Source organism: Notamacropus eugenii, chromosome 1, assembly GCF_028372415.1.
Source record: "Notamacropus eugenii isolate mMacEug1 chromosome 1, mMacEug1.pri_v2, whole genome shotgun sequence".
NCBI classification, from domain to species: Eukaryota; Metazoa; Chordata; class Mammalia; order Diprotodontia; family Macropodidae; genus Notamacropus; species Notamacropus eugenii.
Genome location: NC_092872.1, coordinates 155,540,407 through 155,568,373, shown reverse-complemented (window position 1 = coordinate 155,568,373; position 27,967 = coordinate 155,540,407). Strand labels below are relative to the sequence as shown.

Genomic DNA, 27,967 nt, shown 5'->3' with positions numbered 1-27,967 from the left:
TGAGCTAATGTGGAAAATGTTCCCTTCTCCCTAGACTGGGGCTATTTGTGTTTCATAAGAATGTCTCTGGAAATGAAAATGAACATTTTAAATACTGTCATGTCCCAATGTTTCCAAGAGTTTCTTTGGACCAACTTGGGCTGGGATGCAACAAGAGGACACTACTATTCCATTCTGTAATCCAGGGGTTCAGAAAGGGACCAGAAAGGGATTCAGCAGGGACCAGATATCCATCACCATAAAACAGGGAGGCAGGAAAGTAGAGCTTTGGGAACAAGCTGGCAGCAGCTGTTACCAACAGGCAAAACAAAGGCACTTCTAGACTTTCTCCCACTCTGAGGCTGCTTGTAGGAAGCTGGGCCTCTGGGCTAGTGTTCTTATAGAGACCTGCTCCATACTGACTGTACTACCTTGAGCAAGTTGCTTGATCTCACTGGGTCCTCAGTCTTTTCATTTACAAAATGAGAAGGGGGGTCTAGAGGACTTTTAAGGTTGCATCTAACTCTAACGCTGTGATCTAATAATGAATTTATATTTATAATGATAGCATTTATAGAAGGTTTGCATATCACTTCATGCAAATTATCTCACTTTATTTTTACAACAACCTCTAGAGGTAGATGCTATTATTAGATGAGGAAACTAGGGCAGACTTAGTCAGGGTCACATAGTTAATAAGTGTCTGAGGCCAGATTTGAACTCATGGCTTCCTGACTCCAAGTCCAGTGCTTTATCCACTTTGCCATCAAGTTGCACATCATATGACCCTTAAGATTTGTTTTATTCTAAATCCTACGATCTTATGCAGAAGCTGTAGAAACTGTTTTGCTGAAAGGAGGCAAAGAGAGGTACGTAAGAACTTTTTCAGGGTAGAGCACTAGTGCTCTTGGGACTTGTCACCATAGAGGTTTATCCTGTGCTGTATGTGTCTCTAGAAAAATTTGGGTATCAGATAGTGCTGAAAACTACCTAAAGTCTTAGAAACAGAGCATACTAAAAGACAGGATGGTAATGAACTCTGGATCCAAGGTCAGCAACAGCTTATGTCCTTGATAATACCTTCTGGTCTTTTCTGTATTCTCTTGGGCATGTCAGGGACTGTAGGGCCCCGATGACCAATGTTCATGGGATCTTATGTCAGATTGTAAAAAGTAATATTATTGGAATTCTCCACCATTCTAAGTGCTAATCATTATCTCATTGGATCCTCATAAAAATCCTTTAAAGAAATACAGTGTTAAGTATTAATATTCATATTTTACAGATAAAGAAACTGGGATTCAGAGAAGCTAAATAAGCTTCCCAAGAAAAGCTATTCAGTAAAAGGCCAAGTAAGAACTCAAACCCAAGTCTTTTGAGGCCAAATCCAGAGTTCTTTCTATTAGGCCACATTGTGTTTTGGGATTAGCATAGAAAATATCAGGAAAGGAGGAAAGGAAGTCTGGATAATTGAATGAGAAGAGAAGGAAAGTTGTGGAAATGGTTATGCTTATGTCAGATGCTTTCTTCTAGTTTTGGAAGATTCGAGAAACTAAGAGTAGGATAATGTGACATTCTAGAACAACAAAAAAGGCAGCTCAGCAGCTACAGAGACCAGGAGGGACCAGGAATAATCATTTATACTGGGTGTTCATTCCGATGCAGGCTGCCTGCAGTAAGACAGACAATCAACCCTTACAAGTGTGGGCAAAGCTGAACCTTTGTAACATAACAGACATAGAAACAGAATCAAGGAGAATAAAGGAAAGGGGTCAAGTGGAAGCTTGCAAGAGAGAGAAGTAGTATGGCTATAGCCCAATCCCCAGGAAGTATTTTTCAGTGTCTTTGAGTTACTACTGTGCTTGCTAGGACTTTTCCCATTTAGGAAGGGAAATGGTAAAGCAAGTTTTACATGCCTCAATGTCTGTACCATGAGAATCTATCATGGATCTGAATTACAGGTTCAGTGAAAGTTGCATCTCTAACAGTATATCTAACAGGACTATTGCTTCTTTCTTCAGACGTGCTTGTTAAGGAAGTTAAGGAACTCTGATGTTGTGCAAGCAAGGGTAAGTGAAAGGAGTCTTTAATTCTGCTGAAGCATGATGGTGCAATGGTATGGACAGGGACAAGGGCTAGACTTTTTATTTCATTTGTAAAGAGAATTCCTAGATGAGGACACTCCCTCTACTAATTCAGGTTAACACCTTCTCTGTAACTTTCAGTCTTTTAAAAAATTCAATCTTCTTTTAATTTTTGCTCCCAATTCTCTCTATCCCTTAACCTCCCCATCCATTAAGAAGGCAAGAAAAACAAAATCCAAAACAAATATGTATGGTCATGCAAAACAAACTTCTGTTTTAATTATGTCTAAAAAATAAGATAAAGTAAGGAAGGAAAGAACAGAGAAAAGAAAAAAAGAAAGAGAAAGAAAGGAGGGGAGGAGGAAAGAAGAAAGGAAGAAAGGAAAGAGAATAAACTATGTTTCAGCCTCCACTGTGTTATTGTATAAATTATTCTCCTGGTTCTTCTCCTTTCAATTTGCATCAGTTCATACAATTCTTTCTATATTTCTCTAAAACCATTACTTTCATAATTTCTTCCAGCACAATAGCATTCCATTGTACATTGTAACTTATAGTCTTAAAGAATCATCTAGAACACTGAAAGGTCAAATGATTAGTCCAGGGTTGCATATCCAGTATATGTCAGGAAAAATTAGAGTTCAGATTTTCCTGAGAGTCAATCAACTAGAATTTATTAACCATTATTATATTATCAACTAGTGTCTATTATGTATGTGGCAGTCACTGGACTAAACATTGGGGATACAACAAAAAATGAACAAAAACAGCCTTTGCTCTAAAATACCTTTCAGTCTGATATTAGAGACAACATGCAAACAATTGTCTACAATTAAGGGATAATCTCAGAGAGAAGGCACTAAGATTAAGAAGGACTGGAAATGCTTCTTGTAGGAGATAAAGCTTTAACTGAGACTCAAAGGAAACCAGATAAGCTAGGAGATGGAAATGAGGGAGAATCTTCTAGGCATAGAGGACCCCCAGTGAAAATTTCCAGAGTTGGGAGATAGATGTCTTTTTTGAGGAATACCGAAGACGTAAGCATCACTGGATCACAGAGTACACGGAAAAGATGTAAGATGTAAGAAGACTGGAGAAGTAGAAAGGGGCTAGGTTATGAAGGGCTTGGAAAGCCCCAAAGAGGATTTTACATCTTACCCTAGAGGTGACAGAAAGTCACTGGAGCTTATTGAGTACGTGAGTGATATGATCAGATTTGTATTTTAAGAAGATGGATTTGACAGATGAGTGAAGGATGGATTGGAGTGGAGAGAAACTTGAGGCAGATATACAACCAGCAGACTATTGTAATGATCCTGGCATTTGGTAATGAAGTCCTGCACCAGGGTCGTGGTGAGAGTCTAAGGAGAGTAGGGAGCATGTAAAAGAGATAATATAAAGGTGGGAACAGCAGAACTTGACCACTGATTGGACATGAGAGTGGATGGGGGAGAAAGGGGATGTAAGAGAGGGAAGAATCAAAGCTGATACCTAGGTTGCAAGCCTGGGGTGACTTGGAGGACAGTGGTACATTGTACAGTAATAAGGAATTTAGGAAGAGGGAAGGATTTGGGGAAAAGATAATGAGCTGAATTTAAGATGTCTATGGTGCATCCAATTGGAGAATGTTTAAAAGGCAGTTGAAGAGGTGAGACTGGAGACCAGAAGAGAAATGAGGGCTGTTTAAGTAGCTCAGAATCAGCAGAATACAGGTGACCATTGAAACCTTGGGAGTCCATGAGATTACTAAGTGCATGCAATATAGGAGAAAGAGAGAAAAGGGCCCAGGATAGAGTCTTGGGGGACCTCCACTGTTATAGGTCTGATGAGGATGAAGATCCAACAAGAGACAGAGGAAAGTTGAGACAGGTAGGGAGAAAACAAGGAGAGCAGGGACATGAAAATCTAGAGAGAAGAGAATATCAAGAAGAACGGAATGATCTACAGGCTGCAGAGGGGTCAAGAAGGATACAGGCTGAGAAAAAGCCTTTAGATTTGGCTATTAAGAGATCATTGGTAACTTAGGAGAGCAGTGCTTTATGGAATGATAAGGTCAGAAGCTAGACTGCATGCAGTTAAGTAAGAGAGGGAAGGAAGTCTATTCACTATCCTTCACTGTTTCAGCTGGTGTAGGTGCAAGAGTACTAAAGCTGTATCCAAAGTATTTGAATTTGGGCTCTGCTACTTAATACCTGAGTCTTCCTGATTCCGAAGTCCAGAATTAGACTCACCAAGTGTGGTGTAATGGGTCAGCCTTAAAGACCAACTGATTTAGGTAGATGGGACGGTTGTTCTTGATGTGTTTATAATGTGTCGCCAACAGGAGGCCAGTTTCCCGGCGCCCCCCAACCTTCTTTCACTCTCCACTACTTAGTGGGGTTTGGTTCTGGATTGAAACCTGTTCCACTGCTTACAGATGTTAGAAATAAAAAGTTCTGAAGCGGGGCTCGTAGTCTTGGTGGTGGGTCATTCCCGCAGAGGGCGCTGTTCGGCTAGAGTGGTCGGGGTTCGTCCGCAGCTGCTATTGGATGGAGACCCTGGCCAAGGAGACAGCTCCCTGCTGGCCCCTCACCGAACCCCACCCAGTGCTCCGTTATGTCATGTTGCTTTCCCAGCGGTCGTCCCAGAGTCGCTAGGACTCCGGAGCTGCAGGATCGTCACCTCCGCTGCCTGGGGAGAAGTGAGGGGAGGGGTCAAGTCTTGGACAGGAGGGGGACAGTTCTCATCCCGTAATTCCACCGCCCCCCAAAAACGAAGCCGCGATGCTGCACTGGAGGCTGCTGGGGGGAGATGAGAAAGCTCAGCTCCAGGAGCTCAACGCCCGCCTCTACGAGTATGTGTCCCGGGTGAGGCAGCTGGAGCTGGAGAACCAGCAGCTCCTGGACGAGCTGCACAGCCGGAGAGGGGAGGAGGACTGGTGGGCGGCTTGGCAGGGGCGCTACCAGGCGGAGGTGGGCAGCCTGAGGCGGCAGCTGGAGGAGCTCAGCTGGGACACGTCCCTGGCCGAGGGGGAGCGGGACAGCCTGTGGCGGGAGCTGCAGGAGCTGCGGAGGCTGAGCGGGGAGGCACGCGCCGTGCGGGGCCAGCTGGACGCCGAGCTGGGCGCGCAGCGGCAGCAGCTGGAGGAGGCCCTGGGCGCCCGGGCCGGCCTGGAAGCGCTGCTGGGCCGCCTGCAGGACGAGCACCAGCGCCTGCTGGAGGGGCACGCGCGGGACGTGCGGGAGCTGCGGGAGCGGGTGGCCACCTTCTCCATGAGATTCCGCGCGCGCCAGCCGCCCCGGGAGCCCCAGCTCGATCTGCAGGAGGTGCACGACAGCTACGCCCTCCTGGTGGCCGAGTCCTGGCAGGAAACTTGCCTGCTGTACCAGGACAAGGTGCGCGAGCTGGAGGAGAAGGTGAGGCTGGGGCAGGAGAGCCGGCAGGAGGCCGAGGAGGAGAAGCGGCTCTGTCAGCTCCAGGTAGAGTCCCTGCACCGAGAGGTCGGAGAGCTGGACCAGCTGCGCCAGAGGCTGGAGGAGGAGCTCCTGAGGATGAGGGCAAAGTACGACCTGGAGATGGAAGAGAACCAGGTGCGTAATAAAGCTCAGCGCTAGCGCGCCTTGTAAGGAGGGCATGGCATTGGGGTTAGCCCCATTTTACAGACGACCAAGTAGAAGCGCAGAAAGTGAAGGGATCCTACAACTAGGAAATGTCAGGCAGAACTCGAATTCAGATCCCTTGACACCCACATCCAGCACTCATTCCATTATCCCACACTGTTTGAATTACGTGGCCACGGAACGGTTTGGGGATAACCTCTCTGTTTTTTGTGTTTCTTCTGCATCTCCATCCCAACATGGAAAGCCAAGCCGTTCCCCATCATGAGTCGGCGACTTTTCTGGCCGCCATGGGGCGGGGTCAATGCCCCAACGGTTCGGGGGAGTGGAACTTCGATTTGGTCTCCTACTTTGGGGAATGGGATTCTTTAGAGGGAAATGTAGAGCGATCCCTCTCTCTGCTTTGAAGGGTATTCTTTCAGTGGCAAAAGTGCCTAATAACCGGAGAGTATTCGCACCAGGGAACGATCCCAGAGGAGACCCAATTAGGGGCAAATGTTGGGAAGTTCTCTCCTCCGCCCTTGCACGCATGTCTGTGTTTGGAGGCGGAGAAAAGGGGAACGTATGAGAAACTGCACTGGGCAATGGCCCTAAGCATTTCCATCCAGCAAATGGGGGTGGGGCTCTCCCTGCTGTGTCAGGGTGGGCATTTGGAAGCCATGAATCTTTCTCATAAAGATGCATCTCTCCCTATGTTAATTTGTAAGAAAAGAAAAATTTGTTTCATCTCTTGGTTGTAGATAGTGAGGATCTCCCTTTTTTATCCTGGGAAATGACAGGAATGACAGGAATATGTGATAAATAGCTTAATCAGATATGATATTGGATAATATTACAAATCTGTCGGATTTTATTTCCTCTACTCAGTTTTAAGGAATCATGAAAAATAATAACTACGTATGACATTTTGCAAGATCACACCCTACCGCTTGCATTGGATTAATATAAACAGTGAATATCTAGGAAAAGCAAAAGTCATACTTTCTTAAAAGTAAATAATAACGTCTAGAGTTATATAATATTTAGCACAGGATGCAGTTGGCACATCCCTCCTTCAGTTTCCACCAGACATTATTGGAACTAACCCTAATTGTTTGGGCAGTGGTTCTCTGAGATGATAATTTTAAAATTATGTAACTGCATACTTTAGCGGATCAGTTTGCAGCAAACTGTATGGTTGTGAATTTGTAGCCTTTTTAGGTAAGGCAGAAATGAAACTGAATATTCTGAGGAGGCAGGAGATCCGGGATCCTTTCTTAAAACATCATCTTGAACTAGCTTCATCATTTTGGGCAAAGCAGCTAACTTCTCTATGTCTCAGTATCTCCATTTCTATTTTGGAGATAACAGTATGTTCTTTACTAATCTCACAGAATTCTTGCGAATAAATAATAAATGTAAAAATACTTCAAACATAGATATGATATATATTGTCATAATTATTGTTGTATTACTAAGATTAACCTTTCTTAAAAACATTTTAGGTTTTTTTTAGTTTTATAAGCCAAGTAGTCTTTTACTTAAATGACAACAAACCTTATATAACACCTCCAATCTAGTGTCAGTCAAAATAGCAAATATCTATTATCTTTTGTGTGCCCAATGCTGTGAGGTGTTCCCTGAGGCATACAGAAGTTTAATACACGGTACGTCTTCTCGGTTTGTAATCTAGTTGGGTTCCCCAACCCTAAACTTTCAATATAATGAGTTTGACAATCATTAAGAATCAGGCTAGGATGCTGTCTCTGAAACAAATCCCCTGTTGCCTAAGACCCTCTGAGTTAGTGAAACCTCTATTGTCATAAGGATGATATGACAAAGCCTTGATTAACAGGAATGCTGACAAGCTGGGTTTTTTAGTTGTCACTGTTAACCAGAAAATCCTGTATGCATAAAATAGAAAATCTTTCCAAAATGTATTAATCCACTTAGTCGTGTTGAGTAAATTCTTTGATTATGGGTGTTGAAGTATGTCTGGAAAAGTCTTTCTGATCAATTTTCTTGAATGCATCATGATGTATGTATAGAGAATATGAACACAAATATCTCATTTGTGTGCTGTTGGCATTTTTGCAATGCCCATCAACAACAGAGTGCTGAATCAATCAGTACTGTGAAAAGGGAGTTCATTCTTTTTGGATTAACACAACATAATCTCTGTAGAACAGATCCAAGATTTCTTTTTTTATTTTCTGATCTGACCTTTAAATTTCGATGAAAAACAGGAGGGAGGGGCATTGAGGGGATGTGAAGGCATGCAAAATCTCCATAGAGTGTGGTTTCTTTACGTTCCTGAATAAGAGTGATGTAATTCGACAAACTGAAGGGAATTTTTTCACTTAGGAAGGGACCTTATAGATCTCGAATCCAAAGCCCCTCATTTTAAAGATGAGGAAATTGAGATTCCTACCTTCATGTATTCATGCTTGACTTGTTAACTAATGACCCTGCACCCTTCTGGAGATGATATATCAATGTTGCAGTAGAAAGAGAAAGGTATATAGAAGCGAATAAGTTATTTTGACTATTATAAATACCTAAATTAACTATAAAGGATGTATGAAAGAAGAAGCTATCTGCATTCAGAAAAAGAACCGATAAATAGAAGTGTATATATAATAATTTTGCACAAAGAATACCTATTTGTGTCTAATGGTAGCCATCTCTAGGGCAAGGACGAGAAGTGAAAAAAGAGAAAGGAGAGAGAAGAAAAAAGGGAAAAAAGAAATTTACATGATAATTTTGTTGTATGTTTGAAAGGAATAGCAAGTTATGCCTAATAGATTTGCAGTTTCATGTATAATCATTTTTTATTGTACTATGTAATGGAAATGCTTGTTTTATTTCATAAATTAAAAATAAAAGTTAAAAGAGAGAGAGAGAGGTATATAGAATCATAGGAACTGGGCTCAAGTTCTAGCTCTACCACTTATTAGTTGTATGACCTTGGGCAAGTCATTTAACCTCTTTGAGTGGGCCTCAGTTTCCTCATCTGTAAAATAAAGTGATTCAATTAGATGACAGATCTAAGACTGTGTTACTATAAACAACAATATTGTAAATTGTGTTTGTGTCTTTTGAAGTGATTAAAATAATATAACTATCAGTTAAACAGTATGCTTTTGTTATATGGTTTAAGAGATACTATAACTGCTTATCTGATTATCATCGTTGGAATTGACTCTTGGATTTGTGATAGTAAATCATCATTCTGTTTAGAGGAACCAATTTAGTAAGCCCCTTTTATTAGCAACCATAGCATCATAGAGAAGGAAACCTAATTCTAACCTTTAACAAATGTCTGATTTAAGACTACAAATGGAAGAGATTAAAAGAGCAATTTTATGTCATTTAGAATTAGGAAACAATGTTATCTTTTAATTTTAAAAAGAAACTGTTGAATGTCAAATGAATTTATTTCTATTTATGAAATCTTACCTTTGTCAGTCTTTTCTCCCAGTAGAAAGTCAATTTAAGATTCATTAAGAAGCACAAAATCATACAATGCCTGAAATAAAACGGTTTTAGTGTTTACATTTGAGTTAAAGGACATCAATTTTGGCAAATGCAAGAGCTAAGTTTTTCAGTTTTCAGGAATGTTAATTTGTATATTTAAATCTTCAAAATTTAAAATTTAATTTTAATCAGTTACTAAATATATTACTTGAACTGGGACCTTAAAATATGATAAGATTTTTAGTACAAATGTTTTTATATGTGCATAACTGAGGAATAGCATGTTTTTTGTTTTTTAAGGAACTAGAAATTCTTGATTTAATTTGGGGACTTGTTAATATTTTTAACTTTTACAAATATTTTTTAAAAATGGTTTTTAATCTCTCAATTCTAGTCTGGACTCTATTCTCTGGATTTTGATTGACTCATTAAATTAATTTCCTTCTTTAGTACAGTATCCTAGAAAAAATGATATTGTTGAAAACATAATGCTGGCAGAAAATTGCTGTATACTCAGTGGTATATAACATTTAAGCCAATTGAAAAACACTTTATTTCAGATTTTTATTTCAACCTTATTAAAATATTTGTGTGTAGATAGCATGCCATGTTCAAAATCAGGCTGGCCTGCATCTTTAACAAACTCTGATAGGTTTTATCTCATATGGTGACTGAAATTTGTCAGCATGAGTTTTTAATTCAATAAAACATTTTTCTACCAAAGTAAACACCTTTCTTTGTGTTTAGAGAGTAATTGACTTCCTGGAAGATGAAAAGCAGAATTTGACCATGACCCTCACAGATCGACTAAAGGACTATCAGGATCTCTTACAAGTGAAAACAGGCCTACATCTTGAAGTTGCGACTTACCGGTAAGGAAAAACGGTGTCATATTTTCTTCTTTGAAGATAGAAATATGAAATCCATCTAGACATTTTTCTTCCAAAGAAAACATCATTGTTATTATCACTGCTTGAAAGATAGAAAGCATCTCTTTGAATTTCAAGGCCAGAGCGACAAAGTCAAAATGAAACAATGCCAAGTAAACTATCCAGCGGAATCACTATGTTCATATTGGAAAATTGGTTTTAATTTGGTTTTTTTCTCCTTTATTAATACTGATTACAAATTTTATCCACTAGATAAATTTAACTCATTCCTCTACTTTGTTTCAACTCTGAAGATTTGGCTTCTTACAACATATCTTCAGAGTTTACAGAAGGCAAATATTTTGGAGTTCTAAGCAGATGTCTTAAATTTAGAGTAAGTAAAAATGAATGAAAAATTGTGGAATCTTAGTTATCTTTCCTACTTGAAATGTAGGTCAGTGGACTATCATAAGGACAGGTACCTTCACATGGAGCATGGTTAGAAAGGAAGAATTATTCTCTATTTTGTGTATGTGATTAAGGAGTCAGAGGAAGAGAAAGGAGGAGACATGATATGATGGATAGCAAGCTGGTTATAGGAAAATCTGTTTCAAATCCTGCCTCTGTCAATGCTGGCTTTGTTGACCCCGGGGAAGCTGCTTAATATCTCAGTGCTCTAGACAACTCTCTAAGACAGTAAGTCACAGAGAGTATGCTAACCTGAACTGGTGGGAGTTTCTTTACCTGGGAGTTCTCTAGTTCCATGAAAGCATAGGTCCAGTCCCTATTCTTCCCCTCCCCCAGTTAGGAGTTTGAAGACTTGACTTCTAGTCTAGTCATTAGCCATGTGATCTTGCTACAGCATCTAGGAACCTACCTTTATTCATCTTTTGCTGCTTATATGACAGATTTGTTATGAGGATCAAAAGAGATGTATCTGAAAGGGATTTGTAACCTGTAGAACATTATACATATTATAGTTATCTACAATAAAAATGTTATCAACAATGACAATAGCCATCATAATGATGGATTTGAGGAGTCAGGATGGGACCGCAGGCATATGTATTCCATATATGCTGCAAGTGTTGCACTAACGTATCATGCACTTGTATAATGGAGATATACTTCTCTCTTGGCTATTATGGGCACCATAGGTAAAGCCAGAGTTGAGCTTTTCAGGTGGGTAGAGAGAGCTTTTGATAAAGCTTTCATGGCTCATAGGGAAAAAATCAGAGAATCCTAGATTCCTTTAACATTAGAGACTGACTAGCCACAAACTTCTATTTTACATATGACTGATGTGACAGAGGCTATTTCTGAACACACAAAAAACATGGTTATACTTTGGAGGTCCTTAAACTCATCTGTCTCATTTACCCCACCCAGAGGGAAAGCATAAAAATATAAAGATCTAACTCTCCCGAATGACAGTCCGAGTTGCCCTTGTAAGCAACTCAAGCCTGAAAGGGTTCATACAGAATGGGTCTTATTTATGTGGTAAAGGATATAGGAATCCCATAAAGTCAGGAGACTTGTTTTGCTTCTTTGGGTGGAGTAGGGAGATGCTTCATTCCAATATGCAGGGAGATAGCTGCACACTTCTGTGACTCAGTATGGGCTCCAGTGAGGCGGGAGGTTGCATTGTTCATTTGTTTACCTCTCAACTCCCAGTCAAACTTTTTACCGATATCAGTGGATCTCTTTTGTACCTCTGAAGCCAAAATGTTTCTGGTCTACTTAATTCTTTTCTTTTTTAATAACTGAATATCTTAACCATGTTCCATAGACAAAGGATTCTTCAGATGCTATGGGAACTGCCTTCTGCTGTCCTCAGTTAAATCTCTATTTCCCATTTCCCAATTAAGGTGGGAATTATTATCTTATTTATCTCTTCCTTCTCCCAGTGTCAAAGTGGTATATCTCACTTTTCTGTCAGTACCTTTCATGTAATCTTAGGGACCTTGAAGGGAGTGAACCCACTCCCTTTACATTTTTTCCACTCTCATCTTCTCCCAGGGCAGCTGGTCTGGGTCATGCAAATTATCCCAGGGCTGCTTTGGGAAAGCACTGGGAATAGAAAGGAGACAAACACCCTGCTCATGAGAAGCTGGCAACGATTCATGCCCCCACTGCATACAGATGATAAAAGCAATGTCCAGAGGCATGAAGTGACTAGTTCATGATTGTATAACTATTTGCTGGTAGAATCAGCAATGGAATCAAAGCCTTTGGAACCAAAGCCCATTCGTTGTTTCCTTCCACACTACCTTATTAATCTTACTGTTATTTTGATTATTGAGGTCTGTTTGGTTGCTCTGATGTTTATAAAAAGCAAAACTGATTTTAAAATGTATTTAGTTGAGTTGAAATTTTATAGTTTTGATGTCTTTCCCATTTCCTTCTCTCAGACAGGGTTCTAAGTTAGACTTTAATCAATTCTTTTCATTTAGTAAATGGAAAAGCTAGGTTGTAATTTTGGTCAGCTTTGGTCAGTGAGTATTCAGGATGGGGAATTTTTCCCTTGGGCATAGTAGTCCACATAGAATCCATGGAGTTTTCAAAAACAAAATTATTCAGGATGACCCAGGGTGGAGATGTTCCCCTATGGCTTTATCAAGTCTACCACTTAATGGCTTTGCTGTGGTCAACTTTTAAAGTGAAATGTTACTAGTGTTACTAAGTCCTTTGTTAGAGACTCTAATGTCAGGTCATATTCTTTAAAGAATTTTCTTATTCTCTTTGCCTGCAGCTTCTACCCAGGAGACCTGGTAAGATGCTTATGTGTGGTGTCATACCATTCCCTACTCAGTATACTGAGACTGAGTTCCCACTTGCAAAAATGCAGTTCACAGTATTACAAAATAAAGTTTTATTAATAGGAGAAAAACAAACCCCAAATCCTTGAATGAGTGCCACTTAGTCCCCAAGTTATATGCAAATTTCCTAAATAATTTACAGTCCCAAATCGAAGGGCTTCTCTAGGATAGGGTTCTCTCTTAGGTTCTCTCTTGGTCCTTTCTTTGCACTGATTTAGAGTTGGAGGCTTTGAAGGTATCTCCTTCTAACTTCTAGCGTTCCTTATAATGTTTCTAGGTCCTTAACATGGCTATGTGTCTCATCAGTTGATCAAGGCAGGAGAGAGAGAGTTTTGAGTGTTCTCCCATCTTTCTGGGCCCTTTCCCTGTATGAAGTGAGGACAAAAGCCTCTGAAATTCTCTCCCTCTGCCACATTTTTTACCTTTTGACTCTTCTATCTGTTCTCTCTGTTCTCCAACCTCTCCTAGTTAGCAGCCCCATCCATTGCCATGCACATCGTAGGGGAAACATACCTCACTATATGCACGTTCAAATATCAGAAATGGGGAAAATGTCCCAGCACTCCCTACAAGGACTTTAAAATAACCTCTACTCCTTTTGTAGCAGGCAGCCCTGGTAGTGCTCTAGTGTGGAGGTAAGATATACCATAGGAGAGAGACTAAGGAGTATAAGACTTTCTTTTTGCTTGGTTCCCAAGCAGGGTACCCATTGTACCTTTGAAAACTCCTTGGAGTTGAACAGTTATAAACCAAATTGCTCATTTTAAAGTGTGCTGACAAATTAATTGGTAAAACTCCAAAAGATCAGATTATATTTTTATCTTGAATAGTTGATGAGGACTTGGTATTTGATGTATTGTTCATTGGGTAAGGCAGATCATTTTACTGATGCATTTCACTACAAAAGTATTTGAACTTTACCATTTGCTAGTGGTAGGTTGCTGGGATCGAGTCAGGAGACCTACATACTATGTGTTTGCTGGGGCTTTGGGCTATTTGTTTCCATCTCCTGGGAATACTGAGACTACACAGGCAGTGTCTACAAGAAGAGCTCTAGAGTATGGAGCACATCAGCTGGGCTATTTTTGAAGGCATTTATCATTAGCCACTGTTGCTAAAACAACAAACAGCTGACACAGGATGCCAGAGTTTATTTCATCTTAGTATTGATGATCTTTCATGACTCAATTATCATGCTGACTTTGCTCTCTGATAAATAAATTAGGAAGCCATCAGCATTTTCAGGGAAATGAATGATTGATATGACTGGTTGTACGTTCTTCATTTTTTCCACAAGGTTTACAAAAGGGACATCTAATCTCCATACTTTAGAGCCTGGTACAGATATAAGCCTACTTATTTATATGCCATCCACTTTATCAGGAGTATTGGCCTGCACTAAGTGTTCAGTACTTACAGCTTAAGATAGAAAACACTGATATAGAACAAGTAATGACATGCATACAAAAGAACATAAATTAAATAGTAATGGGTTGCTATCATATCCAAGTAAATAATTAAAGGTATTTAAAATGATTTATGTGCTGATGATAAGTCCCTGTTTTCACCTAGGACTACCTGGCTGCAGTATACCTTCTCCATCACCCCCACCCCCACCTCCTCATTTTGTATTGCATTCTGGAAGACGGAATGGTGAGGTATCATCAGAGGTATCATCCTCTGAGGTGGACTCTTGACCTGACTCTGCCTTTAAATTGCACCGTGGCCTTGAGCAAGTCACTTCTCTCCTTTTCTGGAGAATTTGGACCTCAGAATCTCAGAAGTCCCTTCTAGCTCTAAATCTTATGTTTCAAGGCCACAGAAAGCATTCTTTCCTGTGAGTCTGCTAAAACTTCATAAGAATAGATGAATGAATATTCAGGTTTGTGACTAAGTCCATTTTAATGTAGCTCTGACTTTTTTTTTCATTTTTCAAGGTGGTATTTGTTCTTCAGAAGTCTTGATTCACAATCTCCCTAAAATGTGTCTAAAGTGTGAAATTTCTGGTTTTTCTACAGCTCTGCTTTACAAAGAGCAGGGCTGATGTATGTAAGATTCCCATGGAAGGCACAGCTCAGTGAATTCTGACAGTTTTGTAATTCTCATGGGTCTAACTCTTTAAGATTCTTGACAGTTACTGATAATGAGACTACAATCTTTTTTTTCATGATTTCATTCTAATTTGCCTCAAATTTTCCCCATTGTGGCAACTTCACCTAAAATGCCTAATTGAAAGTACTTATCCTGCTGAAAATTTTCTATAAGAAGTCTTTCACTAATGTGGTACATTTCAGACCTTGGCATAAATCTAAATTCCGACCTTGTAGCAAAACTTGGCAAGGTTGGCTCTTCAGTCAACAACTTCCAGAAATAGTCTTACTGTGTTTCTGGGGAGCAGTTGAGAAAAGAAGAGAGAAAAGATAGCAAATCATTCATTTGTGGATCTCCAGGCATTTTAGGAGTTAGGAGCAACTATGTTTCTCTGGATATCAAGTCTAGAGGAGATTTTATTGTTGTTAATTAAAAGGGATAACTGTATTTTTGATTTCAAATTCACGTCTATTATCTATATTGTATGATTCAGAATTATACGATTCAGAATATGGGTGTATCTTTTTTATTCAGGGCTTATATATAAAGATATATACAATAAAATTTCCTTTGCCTAGGAATTAGCCTTATATCAAGTTCAAGTACAAAACAGTGCAAAGAACATTGTTTCTGGAGTTGGAGGACCTGAGTTCAATTCCCAATTCTTCTACTTACCACTTGGGTGATCTTAGACAATTCCATTATTCTCTCTCAATTTCTTTATCTGTAAAATGAAAGGAAATGGGTTAGGTGATCTCTAAAGTCCATCCCATTTCTTGCATTTGATGGTATTGACACTGTCTTCATGTATATCCTGTCAAACATTTGAACTAGGAAAGAGTTTTTAAAATACTCCTAAATACAGTTGGGGATGTTGGTATGTTTTCTTCTGAATTTTTGTTTATTTATCCTATCCTGTTTTTCTGAGATGTATTTTTAATTTATTTGCTCTCATTTCCTTTGGAGTTTGTTAGTGACGCATTCATGACTTGGTTTAGTAGACCCTGCCAAATTCCAGTTATCACATGGGCACTTATTTTCCTGATAAGTAATCTAAATCTGCCCCTTCTCAACTTCCATTAAGACCTAAATAGAACTGCACTTAGTCCTCTTCCCACTAGGTACTATTTCCTTGAAAGATATCTTGGATATCTTGGGGTTTACTGGCTAGATTTCTTTCATAAGCACCATGCCTTAAACCCAAATCACTCTGGCTCTTATTGACTAGTCAACAATCAATGTCATCCCAAGGCTCACTTGGTTATCGTTTGAGCTCTAATGGCTCTGAGTAAGCATAAATAGCAATTGTTTCTGTTTTGGCCAGAAACCCTGAGGGTCCTACCCTCCCAGAATGATTTTTTTTGGGTCATTCTTTGCCTCATTTCTTACCTAACTTTAATCATTGAATGGAGTTGCTTCAGTCAAACTGAGACCTGGGAAAGATCTTAACTTAAAAAGGCCAAAGCCCCACCAGTGCATCCAGGACCATTTCCACTTGTCCTGATCTGTCATTGCTGCTGGACCCAGATGACTCTGGAGGAGACAGTGAGCACAGCCCTCCCTCACTTAAATCCGATTCACTTGCAAGTCATGGCATCACCTCCCTGATGGCATAGTCCTCTTCGAGAAGGAAGGACAAACAATAACAATCATTGCAGCAAAGTGACAGTCTGGAGTTCCTTGTGGTTGTTTTTTGCCAACACTGCATTACCTGGTGGAATATAGAATGACTTAGAAATATTTCCCCTTCATCCCTTTGAATATAAGATATAACAATATAAGATATGTTCTTTAAGCTTGTATAAACTCTTACTATACTATTCAGGTTTTGGGTTAGCAAGTAATACAAGATAGCTAATGAAGCAGAACATACTTCTATTGAACAGTACTTCATAAAGTAGCTGGGCTTATACCAAAGTGGAAGGGACTTTAGAGGTCACTTTAGAGGTCACCTAGACCAATTTTATTTTACAGATTAGGAAATTAAGAGTCAAAGGAAGTGATATGATTTACTCAAGATTATCAGTCTAGTTAAGGACAGAAATAAAGAGTACCCAAATAAACCTTTAGGATAAATCCAAGTCATCTGGAGATGAGGTTAAGAGATATAAAGACAGGTAAAAGGAAGAGTTGAAAGGCCAGAAAGATACACACCCAAAGATGAAAACTCACTCATTTCCATCTAGATATACTAAATGATCAGAGGGACCCTTGCTAGGTTTAGTGAGTCTTAGGGAGATATTGAGGTATCACAGACTCACAGAACATTAGAGCTAGAAGGGACCTCAGTTTCTAGTTCAACCTCCTCATTTTCTAGGTGAGGAAACTGAGACCCAGAGAGACTGAATAATGTGCACAAAATGGCAAAATTAGTGGCAGAGTCAAGAGTAGACCCTTACCTGATCACAGGTCTCTTGATTCCCTTTTTCTACTATGCCTCCCTATAAGGTAACCAACAGTAATAGCCATCTTTAAATGAATCCTATGTCAAAGGAAGGAATCCATGGAGAAACTTTTAAAGGACTGAAGAAATGTAGGACATGACATTAAGGAGCTAAGTACTAAAAAATAATTGAATACAACTTACAGAAATGCAAATATTGTTAATGCTTATTTGTTATAGTTTGTTCAACAGAATATTGGGGCCATTAGTGGCTTTAAGAACATTTCTTTTATTTGTTTGAAAGCCAGACAAAAGTATTAGAATTTGTTTATTCTTCCTAGCTCTTGTCAGAACTTACAGTCTACAAGGTTTTTGATGGACCTAAGTATTCGTAATCTTGGCTGTAGAGATGTAGCCATTTACTTACTTATCCATTGGCAGATGACGGCATATGGTTCATAAGGCACATTTTACAAGAAAAACCAAGCTGAACAAAGAGTATAGTAATGGCCTATTAATAACAACTTTAAGTAGAAAGTCAAGTAAAATCAACAAACATGTGGTGCCAAATATGTATAAGACACTAAAGTAAGCACTCAATACAGATCATATTACAGTAGTATACTCTATACACTGTAGTATATACAGATTAGTTTGCTGTCTTAAAAGGAGCTTATAGCATAGTTGAAGACACAAGTAGAGTTAACAATTTAAGATTTAAATAACAGTTTTAGAAAAGTAGCTGATATTTACATTATCCTTTACATTTTGAAAGCATTTTACATGCATTATCTCATTTGATCCTAACATCAGCCCTATGCAACAGATAATATAGCTATTATTCTTCTCATTCTACAGATGAGTAAACTGAAGTCCAGTACAATTGAGGGATTTGCCCTGGGTCACCGGATAATAGATGAAATGTTACAAGCCAGCGCATAATTAATTACCAGACTAATGGTAGACAATTGCCACAGGAACTGAGAAGAGGCAACATTACTGTTAGGCAGTTATAGAGACATTGGAATTTGTCTTAGTTCTTTTTTTTAAAGGAGGATTTAAACAGGCAGAAAGGAGGGAGTAAGAAAAATGGTATGAGCAAAATGGACAGTCGGAAGCATAAGACACATTTGGGAAAACAGACAATAAGTTAGGATGGCTTTAGCAGAGGGTTTAGGGAAATGGGAATGAGTGTGCAAAGGAAGGTTGAGGCTAGATGGTAAAGACCCTTGAATTCCAGACTGAGTGTTTTGGATTATGTGCTGTCAGTGACAGGAAATCATCAATGGTTTCACTTTTTGTTTTGATGGGGGGAGGAGAGATTGGAGCCAGAGAGAGCAGTTAGAAGTAGCTGGTAAGAATATAAAGGCTTAGACTAAGGAGTAAATATAATGAAGTGTGAGAGGAAAGGATGTCTCTATAAGATACAAACTAAAGAAAAATAAAAGAAATTTTCTAACAGTCTACTAAAGATGCATTATAAGTAAAGATCACATTAAAAGTTCACATTATATGGAAAAATAACTACTCTCTCTTGTAATCTGGAAACAATAGAATAGTTAACAGAATACCCATCACAGTAAATGCCCTGCATCTGGAAGACCAGCAGTGTCAAATTGAGGCCACTAAACCTTATGTAAGAATTCTTGTGGGCTGTATATTGACTTAGAAAATCACATATTAACATTTTCTGTTTTCTATTGTATTTTTGTTAATTTTGTTAAATATTTCCCAATAACATGGGTTGTACTAGCAGTCAGCACATTTTACACCACTATGGTAAACTTGCAATTCACAAAACTTACTAATTGTGGATGATGCTGAAGTGTTCCCGAGAAGGAAACAGAGTAGCATCTTGGTTCAGTAGTGAGATGGGCTCCTGGGGTAGTTGGCAGTTTGACTGATTTGAAGACGTAACCACATGGCATGGTGGAAAGACTTACAGCCCCAGAAACTCAATTTGAATCCCAGCTTAGCCATTTACTACCTGGGTAGTCTCAAGTTACTTACTTAACATCTCTGGGCCATGATTTCTTTATTTGTAAAATGAAAAGTTTACAGTCTAAACTTTAGACTGAGTGACCTCTAAGGTCTCTTCCAGATCTAAGTCTGTGATCCTAAATCAAAGAGACTAATGCAGCCCCCAAAGATTTGAGGACTTGTACACAAAAAAACCTTTAGAATTCACTTTGAAGGACATTCATATACTATTTACAGCTAACAAAGATCATAAAGTAAGGTTCTTAAAATTGTGGCTAATACTGGAAAATCTGTATCATCTCTGGTTTACAGATTAGGTAACAAATCATTTATTGATCACTTTTTAGTTTCCTGAAAACTTCTTAAGCTTTCTACTTTCTGCTCCTGCTCTTGACCTATGGAAAACTCGGTTTTGATCAGAGGAGAAAATTGTTTCATTGTCTACTTTAGATTCATTTTTCTGAATAAAAGATCATCTTGCAACAAGTTGGTGTTTATTTACATTTTCTATCATCTCTTTTTCGTCATCCCATTATCTTTTAGAACTATCCCTAATGTTATAATTTAAACTTTTAAATTTTTATCAGCTTTCATTTTTTAGCTGGATAAAATCTGAAGAAAGATATTATTTTCCCCTTTGGGTTTATTATGTTTAGATAAATCCATAAAAGATATCCGTAATTTCATATTTAAAGACGTCTTTTTCAAAATATATTAAGCCTGAGATTGATGGTATCTACTAAATAGAAAATTTTCAAAGTGTTATATTACTAAAAAATGTAATTGAAAGATTTCTTTTAAAAAGAGTCTCAGATGTAGGTCCCTGTATTCTTGTCCTTGTAATTTTATTGCATCAATGGCCTAACTAACCCCTAACAGAACAGTTACTTAGAGCCACCCATTCACCAACTGTCCCAGTTCATCAGTATATTACTGGAATTCTCTCTTTCTCCCTCTCTCTCTCCATATATACATACATACACACATATAGCTATATCTATATATTTATACTTTTTCTACCAAGAAGATAATTTGGAACTTTTGTTTTTTCTTTCCTAGTATTTACATTTTTAAGTCTTTAATATTTATCATACTTGGTTTAGGAAGTTCTAGAGAAAACAGCTAAGAAGACAGAGCACCATTACATCATGAGTAACAAACATAACTATGCCATTAGAATTAGCTGTTAGAATAGAGTTTTTATTAGTTCAATACTTCCAGTTATCTGTGATCTCTTCAATGTGGTTATTCCCTTTGTAAGTGCAGATATTTATGCTTTCTGTATGATTCTTATCTCGTGTTCTACATATTCTACCCAGAGGATCCATTCAAGATGCTAGAAGCTTTGTCATAGGTCTTTTTTAAATTTAGTGGCTTCCAGTTCATCCCTCTAGCTATCCTTTACTTTAAATATAACCTTTCCTGATAATAGGTTTTCTTGATAATATTTCTTATACCACTTCTTTCATTGCTGGAAATATGAACCAGCCTGCTCTCACCAGCTACGCATCTCTCTATCGTCCTCTGGATAAACTGCAACTTTTATCCATTGGACAGTATAAGATTTGAAACCATATAGCGTCCCTGGGACAGCATTTGTTTCGATTTTCAAGAAGATAGGTGTTTGAGCCAGTGAATGACTCAGGTAAAAAAAAATATGATGCAGGATACAATCTAGATTATTTTCTGCCAATCAGTTCTTGGCCCAATACATTCTCCACTTGCAATGCCTATCTCAGTTCTACATACGGCATTACTCACTCAATGAATTTGCTATCCTATTATGTATTGAAGTATGGTAAATAAGCGTATTTCATCCATTTACTTTATCCTCTTTGGATTATTGGACTGAAAGATTTTGAGTGACCATAGATCTTACTGGTGAGACCCTGTAATGTTCTAGGTCTTAGTGAAATTATCACAGAATGTCAACTTCATATAGCATCTAGGGGTGCTCATTGTGATTAAGGAACCCCTCTTTCATTTGGACTTTGTTCAAGACATCTTCCATTTTGTCCTTTGGTGAGCATGTCTCTGTATTTTATTTCAATTGTTAATAATCAGCAGAGATATATCTATATTTTGTGCTTCACACATTAATCATCAGAGGTTAGTTGAAAAGAACTGTTTCTGGAATTGCATTTGTCAAAGAATCTTATCTAATAAGAATAAAAATAGACAATGACTTGTGGTCCTGTGTGCCCCCCTAGTATTTTATCACCGATGATGGCAATCAGGGAAAGCTTTCTAGAGGAGGTGGCAGCTGATCTGGGCTTTGAATAAAAATAATTTCCTCAGGCAGAGAGGTAGAGGGAGTGGATTCTAGAAATAGCTTTTAGTTGGCAGCTCTGCCACTTCAATCGACAGTGCAGGCTACTTAACCCCTGCTTCTGAATGGTAGCATTCTGTGGGAATCCCGGACTTTGTGAGTTGGAGTACTCTGCTCCATTCTCCTTACTAGGTTGACATTAGAGAAGTTTTGTGTGCTAGGTCATGTCATGAAACGCTCAAGATTTTGATCACAGAGGGTACTGAAACACTATGAAAGAGATGACTTTTTGTTAAAAGGTCAACAGCAACTCATCCTTAACACCTTCTGATTTATTCCATATTCTCTAGGGCATGCCTGTATCAAAAGAACTGGGGAAACTTAGAATTGCAAGGTCATCTAACCCAACTCATACCTGATGCTGGGATCCTTAATGGAGATTAGAGTACCCTCACATTTACAGCCTTCTATCCAAGAAATTAACTGAGAATTAGGGAGGACATATTGACAACACTAATTTAGGGTATGTCACTTTTTCTGCTGAGTATCTTTTTTAAGTTCATAGGTTTTAAAAAGGACTTCAAAAAGTAGAACATTTTGTGTAATTGTCCTAAACCAATCCAAATCTGACTGTTAATATCTAATTAAAGATCCTTTAAAGAACTCATCCTTAAAATTTTTTCATACTTGGAACTTTCTAGATGGTCTGCATTTATCCTCTGGAATGACAGACAGATACTTATTTGTGGCTATAATACCTACTTTCTAACAAGAATCCCCTTTCTTAAATATTGGCTTTCATATGCTTCTTCTTCTCTCTTTTCCCAGGATTGTCCTGAAAGCTAGTATTTGCAGTGTATAGAGAGGATTTCTATAGCTCTTCCAAAACAGTCCTTGATTGGTTAGAAAGATCAAAATTAAGCAAGAAAAGGCACTCCTTACTCTTACTGTGGTATACTCCTAACCCTTCCTGACAAGCTGATGGAGAGAGTGAGTTGGAAATAGAACTTGGCCACTCTCACTAAGTCTCTGCGCCAGGCCTCTGTGTACTATTTAGGGCACCACTCATTTGGCTGATATAATATGTTATAAAACAGCATATCCTTTATGATAAAATCTATAACTTGAAAGCATGTCCTATAATGCTGATGTAGTTATTTTTCCAGTGGGTAAAATTATGTCCATCCGGGAACTTGTATGTTGCACTGGATAGATTTATATATATATAAAAGGCTGGTCAAAAGAACATCAAATTTCATTTGTACTTAGCAGTTTTACCTAATGTGAAGATCTAGAAATATAAACCCATTCTATTAAGTCTATCTTCCAGTAAAAAGGCATTTTAGGATATATATATATATATATATATATATATGTGTGTGTGTGTGTGTGTGTGTGTGTGTGTGTGTGTGTGTGTGTGTGTGTGTGTGTGTGTGTGTGTGTGTATATACACACACAAGTATATATATGATATATATGGAATATATATCTAATCTTCTTGTTTTGCCACTAGCTTCTCTGTAGAACTATCTTCTAAAATATGTATCTTTTCTATGAAAAATACAAACAGCATGTGTTTCCTTCAAGTTTCCTTTTCCTTCTTTTTTTCTCCTGATGCTCATTATCTTACTTTGATTTGCTAAAAACATGAACTTTGGTATTTGTAAGGTGAAATCATATTTAAATGAATGGAAATAAATTGTGTGACATCTTCCACAACACTGAGTCACTCTTCTGATCCAAGCTTTGAGGGATCTCTGTTTTGCACTACAGTTCATTTTCAGTAGTCGTATTGTCAATTCTTAGTTGGCTATGGTCCCTGGTGCCCTTTGCCATATTCAGTGTATTTCTTGGAACTTATTTTTAATGACTTCATACATTTCTCTAGCAACTGAACGATTGTTGTCATCACAGTAGTCAAACATCCTCAGTCAAATTCTCCATTTCCCAGATTTACATCCTTCTATTTATTAAGTGATGAAAAATCACCCTTCTCATTTTTCTCAGGGTCCTGTATCAGACACGGAAGAGCCTACGAGGAACTTTTTTGTGTGTATTGAAGGGGCACGGTGGTGGGGGTTGGGATGGAAAGAGAGAGACAGGAAGAAGGGTTAGGGAAAATAATGAAATTGAAGATATTTCCATTTTGCTCTTCCCTGTACTTCCTTTGCTTTGATAAAAAAAATCATTTATCCTGGAGAGAGAGGCTATAATTTAAATTATATCTTTGCATATACCAGAATCTAAAAGGAAGACTGTTCCAGGAAATGGCTGTAGTTTGTGACAGTCTAGTAGGATAGCAGTGTACTTCCGAGAATAATAATAAGAAAGCTCACATTTACATCATACCTACTATGTGTCAGGCTACTATGTCCCCTCCCAGGGAGGTATGTGCTATTATTATCCCTATTTTACAGATGAGGAAACTGGGGCAAACAGTGACTTGCTCAGGTTCACACAGCTAGTTAGTGTCTGAGGCTGGATTTGAACCCAGGTCTCCTTGACTCTAGATCCAACATTCTATCCATTGCACCACCAGCTGTCCCAGAAACAAGCTAAGTACTCAGAAGATGTATCTTGTTCAGTCATTCAGTTGCACCGCACTCTGTGACTCCATAGACTTGTCTATGGGGTTTTATTGGCAAAGATACTGAAGTGGGTTTGCTTTCTTTCTCCAGTGTGTCTCCATTTTACAGATGAGGAATAGGCAAATAGGGGTTAAGTGACTTGCCCAGAGTCACACAGCTAGTAAGTGTCTGAGGCCATATTTAAACTCAGATCTTCCTGACTTCAGACCCAATGTTTTAGCTGTACCTCCTAGTTGCCCTTAAGCAACCAAGCAACTCCAAAACCCAGCTGGAAAGTAAGAACTCATTCAAGCAGAATACTTTGCATCATGTAAAACAAAAAGAGGTTTATGAACAAAGCTAGAGGTATTTTCTTTAATGGCACTAGAAGTATTGGATAATGTGGTGAATCTAGTCCTACTTTATTCAATTCACTGAAAAAAACCCACAACTTTATTCAGGATCATGTAGACCAAAAAACTGGCAATAAAAACCAACGTTCAAATTCTGGTGGAAGTCTTTTTTTTCTTTTTAGTTAGTTTTGTTGGCATAATATGGCCACAGCCTGGATATCCATCTTAGCTTAGTTAGGACCAGAAACTAAATCATCCAGTTGCCTCAAGAAGTATTGAAAAGAATTTAAGCTTTAATAGCTTAAAATTTGGGGGACATTCTGTATAATGATAGTGGTCATGGATCCATTTGCCACAATTAAATTACAATTGTAAATACCCAAAAATAAATCCATTGTGTATCTCTGAAGTGTTCCTGTACTCTAAAACTAAACTGATATGTACAATGGAGCAAAATATGGTTACTAAGAAATTTTTTAAAATGTGTTTTAGGGGTTGGCAGAAATAGCAGAAGGTAATAACTTATGAATGGTGTGTATGTATGTAACGCCTAATTTTAAAATGTTAGTACTTTATTCTTTTGGAGGGATGGGGTGGAGAGGAGGGTTGTGGGAAGAGAATTATCATATCTTCTATAGAGATAAAATGCTTTTGTAAATATAATCCAGAATACATTTTTCAGTGATTAAAATCAAAGTCAGAATTGTATTGCCTTGTCAGAATTGTATGTTTCTTTAAAAATGACAGAAGGAAATCCTAAAATACAAGAGATCATATTTCAGTGAAGGAGACTGTAGTAGCAAGGAAAAAGTAACTATTAAAATTAGCCGTGTTAATTTTTGAATCATCTTTTCTCACCAATTTAGGTCACAAGTAATAATATTAAGAGCTTACATTTATATGGTGCTTTAAGATAATAAATGAAAACTGCACTGTGAATGCAACTATTACTCCCACTTTATAGATGGGGCAACTGATACTTAGATTTTTAAATTTTTGTCTGTGTGTGTTCTAATCAAGATTAAGAGATGGAAGCCAATATAATTGATTTAACTGCATAATTGCTACAGTATCTTGTTGCACTATATAGGAATTACCTTGCATTTGCACTGTATGTGTATGTGCTTGTGCACACATATACACACACATAGATTTTTTTCAATTCAGTTATTTGAATGTTGTCTTTATTACCTTGAAGGCAGGGACTATATTTTTGCTTTCCTTTATATCTCTAATTATTAACAACAATCTCTGGCATACCAACTTATGACTAGAGATATGGACTTGACCTGTGATTTCATTGATATTGGGGAATTTCAGATGAGGAAACTACCTCTACCAAGGCAGATTAGCACCTCTTCTGCAACTTAAAGTCTTTGAGTTGACTAAGGCAGGGAGTAGTTAAGTGACTTTCCAAACATTTGATCTTATTGCCAAACAGAGAGCCATGGCAGCTAAGGATATTATTGATTTAGAATATAAACTTATTTATAAAATGTTATGGAGGAGGATGATAGAGGATTTTGAGCACTGTTATCTCATAGAATAGAGAGAAGTGGTAGAGGGAGAAAGGAGTTTACAGAACACTTACTGCTAAACCCAGTTAAAACAGATTGTCCTGAAAGCATTTAAGGATAAAACTGTAAGGATGACACTAAAGAGAGAAAAAAATAGTAAAGATCTGCTGAGATTACTATAATAAATGAATCTCTATCCATGTAGTCCTTCATACATAGGATATAACATCATAGTCCCCAATGAGACAAATATGAGTCTAGATATATACATGTATATATATCATAAAGAGATAAATATGGGTCCAAAGAAAACAGAGGTGGGAAGAACAGTTAGACTAAACCAAGTATGTATAGAGGAGGTCCAAGCTGTAGGTGATACAATTTTGAGATTAATGAAGCAATTTTATGATTAATGAGCCATTATTAAGACATCTTAATGGAGAGAAAATGACAGATAATCAGGTATTATTACTACTGAAATAAAGCTGTCAAAAACCAATAAGTACTTCCCTGTTTTTATAAAACTTTGATGAGAATAATCTACACACACAATGAGAGAATTTTTTATAATAGTATGAGAAGGAAGCATACAGATTTCCGTAAATGACGTTCTAAAAAATCCAGTACCCCACTGTGCTTATTGTTTGTTGACTATGATGCCTTATTATATTTGGCAGAACGTTAAGTACTATAACAGAGTGTTTCCCATACATATTGTACATACACACACATACACAAAATATGCATACAAGTCTATCAGAGTAATACAAGATTTCTGGAAAGATGCATAACACAGGAAATTTTATTTAGCCTTTTGAATAAAAATGTCAAGAGAAGCATAAAAAAAAGAGCTATGTACTTGCCAAGGATGTTCACTATTTTGGAGGAAGTTCAATACTAAGTCAAGATGAAGAGGTTTTCCTTATTTGTGGTGAAGTCCTCTAGATGTTTCTATTAGTGAATAACTTTGCTTTGGTCTAATCTATCCCTGGAACATTTCAGAGTTTCCTAAGCAAGTGCTATCCATGAGCATTTTCCATAGCTGTCAACTTTTTTTTTTTTTCAGAGGATAGAGAGGGTTTTTCAGAGGATAGAGAGAATGTTTGCTGCTCATGTTATGCTGTTATGTTATGTGGTCCTTCTGTACATATATTTATATATTATATATATATTGTATATTACACACACACATATATGCACATATGTCTTGGACAAGACACCACAGATGAACAATTAATTGGTCCTAGAATTGAATAGGAAGAAAATTTCAGGCTGGATTACATTTGGGACATTGTATAGTATGTTTAATGACCTCAAGTTTCTCCATAAAGCAAAGTAAAATCTTTTTAACTTTAGTATTCTTTCTGTGACTTTTCTGTTGAAAAGTTTGGAATTAATGAATTGGGAAGGTCACTTAGAGGACGGTGTGGAAAGATGGGAGATATTCATGAGTAAGTTATACCAAATTACCATTGGAGAATTGAGCAGAAGTAGTGTAGAAGTTACTACCAAAGATCAGTAAGACTGGAAAGGAGATGGACTCAAAGAAAACCAATAAACAAATCTATGCTCCATTAGTACCTATTTGCCCATGTAATATCCAGAAATCTAGAGGTGAATAATCTTGTGGAACATGGACAAATCACAAAAGATGCAGATAGGCTGTTGTTTTAATCATTGAATGCAGAACCCACATGGATGAAATCACAACTCTTTCAAAGTATGGAAGAATTGATTTAGAACTCAGTTGTGCTATACTTACAGAATAAGATACAGAAGCAAAGAATTTCAGAGTTGAAAAGGGCTCTTTGGCCATCTAATCAGATTCATACACAAAAGAATTTGTACTACAATATATCTGACAAGTATTATTCAGCTTCTGCTAATGAAGAAGAACTTAGTACTGTTATCCCCTTAGGCCATTGATTGCACTTTTGGGTCACTATAATTTTTAGGAAGTTTTTCCTTACCTTGTGCCTAAATTTACTTCCTTACAGCTTTTAC

The 27,967-nt window shown here is 37.9% G+C and overlaps 1 protein-coding gene across 1 annotated transcript in view; it reads left to right on the top strand.

Moving 5' to 3' along the window:
• Window positions 1–4,782: 4,782 nt before the first annotated feature.
• The window catches only part of SYNM (synemin), a 42,564-nt gene continuing 19,379 nt past the window's right edge, over window positions 4,783–27,967 (top strand). Inside the window, exons 1-2 of the mRNA XM_072617039.1 lie at window positions 4,783–5,632; window positions 9,863–9,987. Coding sequence (XP_072473140.1) covers window positions 4,826–5,632; window positions 9,863–9,987 — 932 coding nt within the window. The 5' untranslated portion in view covers window positions 4,783–4,825. The remainder of the gene's footprint in view (window positions 5,633–9,862; window positions 9,988–27,967) is intronic.